This window comes from Schistosoma mansoni, chromosome 6, assembly GCF_000237925.1.
Source record: "Schistosoma mansoni strain Puerto Rico chromosome 6, complete genome".
NCBI lineage: Eukaryota > Metazoa > Platyhelminthes > Trematoda > Strigeidida > Schistosomatidae > Schistosoma > Schistosoma mansoni.
Genome location: NC_031500.1, coordinates 2,924,105 through 2,928,137, shown reverse-complemented (window position 1 = coordinate 2,928,137; position 4,033 = coordinate 2,924,105). Strand labels below are relative to the sequence as shown.

At 32.2% G+C, this 4,033-nt stretch overlaps 1 protein-coding gene across 1 annotated transcript in view; it reads right to left on the bottom strand.

Annotated features, from left to right (window-relative positions):
* Smp_123660 (putative peroxidasin) overlaps nucleotides 1–2,824 on the bottom strand; it is a gene marked incomplete at its 3' end in the record, with an annotated part of 40,562 nt that extends 37,738 nt beyond the window's left edge. Inside the window, exon 1 of the mRNA XM_018797964.1 lies at nucleotides 2,035–2,824. Coding sequence (XP_018652953.1) covers nucleotides 2,035–2,761 — 727 coding nt within the window. The 5' untranslated portion in view covers nucleotides 2,762–2,824. The remainder of the gene's footprint in view (nucleotides 1–2,034) is intronic.
* Nucleotides 2,825–4,033: the final 1,209 nt, after the last annotated feature.

Below are 4,033 nucleotides of genomic sequence, written 5' to 3'. Positions count from 1 at the left end.
TACTTCTTGATATATATATATCGAGAAGTACAAACACATATGTAAGTCGAAGACGTAGATGTATAAGAGTAAGGAGATATATATATATATATATATATATATATATATATATATATGTATATATATGACTAATTACCAATTATATACCATTTTGTGATAATATAAACATACACTGGTTCAAAAAACGGTTTGCTTGAATTCAAATTTCATACGGTCTTCCTGTATCTTCTTTGGTTTATGCATGAAATATGCATACGAGCAACAACACACATCATATTGGATTTCTTATTTGATTGTTGGTATCATATCCATTACACATTGGTCAAATCTAATTAAATATACGAATTTATTTGGGATCGATATTTCGATGGAATTAAACGCTCTACGACAGACCAAACAAACCGAAACAATTCGACGAAAAACTCAATCTGAATTCCCAGTTTGTATGATAACAAAGTGAAATTTGACATAAACAATACAGATGTATTTAGAAATGGAATGTTAATTACACAACATGAAAACTGAAGCGAAACTATCTAAGTGATGTTTAACCAAAGAACAAGATGACATTGGTGTTTTTAACTCACGAACATGATTAGCAGGACAAAAATGAATGGAATCAGACTTCTTCATTTTGTTCACTGAATATATTTTAAAAATACTTTTAGTGAGGAATTTAATCTATGCTAGATTGTTTTTATTTTGCATTATTGAACCATTAAATTGCTTTACGTCATGGATCTAATTTGCATAATTGATTCATGGAAAATATGCAAATATATTTTTAGGAATAATTATAGAAATATCAGTTCTTTTAACAGTTTTAACTGATTACAGAATGATAATAATTTGCATACTATCTGTAGATGATCTACATCGTTAACTACATCTTGTCAATGAATCCACATATAATGATTCCAACTCCTCATAAGTTAGAGTTTGTTATGTGACAAAATGACTGAACTATATGAAGTTACTAGATTGCAATTAACTAGTCAGTCTAAGTAGACAGTAATGGATAAATAAAAATGATAAGCTAAATCAATAAATATCACTAACGGAAGTGAACTAGCATTAGAAAGAAGCTAACAAGCATTCATTGTAAAAGAAGTGAGGGAACTTTGAAATACTTTAATATTTCCTTGACAAACCTAAAGTTACGGTAATAAATTATTAGGTCAAACCTTGTTAACACTACTTAGGAACACAATTTTAATTCGATTGTGTTCAATATAGCGACACTGTCTAATACTTATCTTGTGTTTATCGTTCAAATATGAAACAGTTTAAATGAAATTTAAACTGAATTTTTGAGGTGTCTGTCTGAACTAATGGTTCCTTTATACTTGATGACTGCCTGATTTCAAATTCCAAATACAATACGTTTAATTAAGCTCACCTAGTTCTATTTGCTGTAAATTGGACTGTTTCGAGAATTCCTAGTTCGCATAATGATTTAAATACTTCTAATTATCACAATATGCCATTAGGAAAACTTGAAATATGATTGATCACCTAGTTACGTTTGCTAAGAGTATGAGTAATGCCCATTACATGATATTAAAAGATAGTGCATAGTGATAATAAATTTTCAGGCTTACTAATCAATTGTGATCAGTTTTATTATCAAATTTACTCATAAAATGAAGATTAGGTAATTTCTTTCGATTTTAATGATCACTGTTTGTATGAAGACAATGTATCATTTTTCATAGGAGCGATAGTAAACAGGTATGTAGTTGAACAGTAAAAAACAGTCGATTGTCGAAATTTTTCAAATATAATTCAAAACTGAAAGAAAAAGTACAAAGTTTGCTGGCGGACATGTTGGCAGTCATAATCTGTTCAATTAAAGTTATCAAAATAAAGAAACACGAATACTACTATTTATTAAGGATCTTTCCAATTTCGAGCAATACATTCCCCTAGGAATTACTTACATTATATTGTTAACCTACTATTTAGTGTACTTTTACAGAAATGCTTTCGGCTGGAAGTTCTTCCATTTGTAACACCAGAAATAATTAAACTTACATTTTATGTGATTTTTTGTTTTTGATTGTGATATTGTTTTACATCCCTTAGAAACACTCTCTGTATTTGAATTATTCATTTGTGTATTCTTTGAATTTTTACGATATGAATTTAACATGGTTATTGTAGACTGAACTTCACTTAACTTTTTACCATCCTTCAAGTTATCCTCAGACTGTTTGTTGCTGTTATTATTAACAGATCTTGGTCTATCAAATCTTGTCTGAATTGAACACTTATCTCGTTGATCCCAACATTTAATACGTATGCCACCAGTTTGTGTTAAATTCCAAAAGTCAATAATTATTTCATCCGTAATCACTATTGGTATTTGTTCGGTCCATACAATCCATAAAGTGTCATTAAATTCACATGGGTTCGCTAGCTTTGATGAACAGTTTGTTGGGTAGATTTTGGCAATGGATTTTGAAAATACTACCACATCAGTAGAAAATAAAAAATCGTCTTTATTCATTATTGAATATTCTAGATGAAAATACATAAAATTGTTATGTCCGTTGGATAAACCAGATGAACTTGAGTTAACTGACTTTGGTCGTGCGATAGTAGATTCTCTATTTAACAGAGTTTCAGAATCAACAGCCAGCACAAATGTTAATATAATGTCTGTTGTATGTTCTTCATTACCATCATCACCGTCATCTTCATAAATCTTGTCCTCTGATTGTTCATTCCAACATATACCATGTTTCATAACTGAACTCATGTGAAGTATTGGGTGAACTACATGTGGCAATATTGAAAATGAAGACCATTCACTTGTATAACTAGTTATAGACATATCTTTTTGAATAATTATGAAGAGATACTAACGTGAATAGTACTTTTATTTTTTGAAATACAGATCTTATTTGTTAAGCCAATCGAAAATTAAATTCATTTGATTGGTCACTTATAACTCAGTGTCTAAACTTTATCAACATTGAGAGCTATCCAGTGTGTGTTGATGTTATTCCTCAATTCTTAAAATGTTTAGAAAGTAGTTTCCCTGTTTCAAAAAACCTGTTTTCATCCTATATGAAGAAAGCATAGGTTTAGCACATTACACATGTATATATGCGTCAAAGAAGATTACTTTTTATTTTGAACTACAGGGACGGTAAATGTTGTTTTTCATTTATCACCGAAACTTAATTCTTATTATTTTGTTTACTAGGCATACTTTTCACGGATTTCCGTACTTTGTAATGCCTCAGGTATTCATTTGTTAAAATTCTAAATATTACTTACTTACTTCCGCCTGTTACTCCCAATGGAGCATAGGCCGCCGACCAGCATTCTCCAACACACTCTGTCCTGCGCCTTCCTTTCTAGTTCTATCCATCTTTTGTTCATTCTTCTCATGTCTGTCTCTATTTTTCGGCGTAATGTGTTCTTTGGTCTTCCTCATCTCCTTTGACCTTCAGGATTCCATGTGAGGGCTTGTCTTGTGACGCCATCGGGTGATCTCCTCAAAGTGTGCCCGATCCACTTCCAGCGCTTCTTCCTGATTTCTTCCTCCACTGGAATCTGGTTTGTTGTCCCCCACACTAACTTGTTGCTTATAGTGTCTGGCCATCGGATCCGAAGTATCTTGCGTAGACAACTGTTAATCAACACTTGTATCTTCTGGATAATGGCTTTCGTAGTTCTCCACGTTTCCGCCCCATACAGTAGAACTCCGTCTGTAGCTCCTCCCGGGGCTACTGCCGGTCCCAAGCCCGGGTAAAGGAGGAGGGTTGGGCATGAGGTCAGCCACCCCACCCCGTAGAAAACCAACTCGCTAAAAAACGCTAACCAGAAAAAATTATTCAAAAATTCTAAATATAAGAATATAATAATAGGTCACAATGTACTTTATTCTCATACCATCTTTCAATATACACGCAACTGCGTTTCACTGATTTACAACATACGAAGCATTTGTTAGTCTATTATCCATTGCCGTAAATTTATATTATTGTGATATTGCGATATGGATTTAGAAAGACGTATTTAA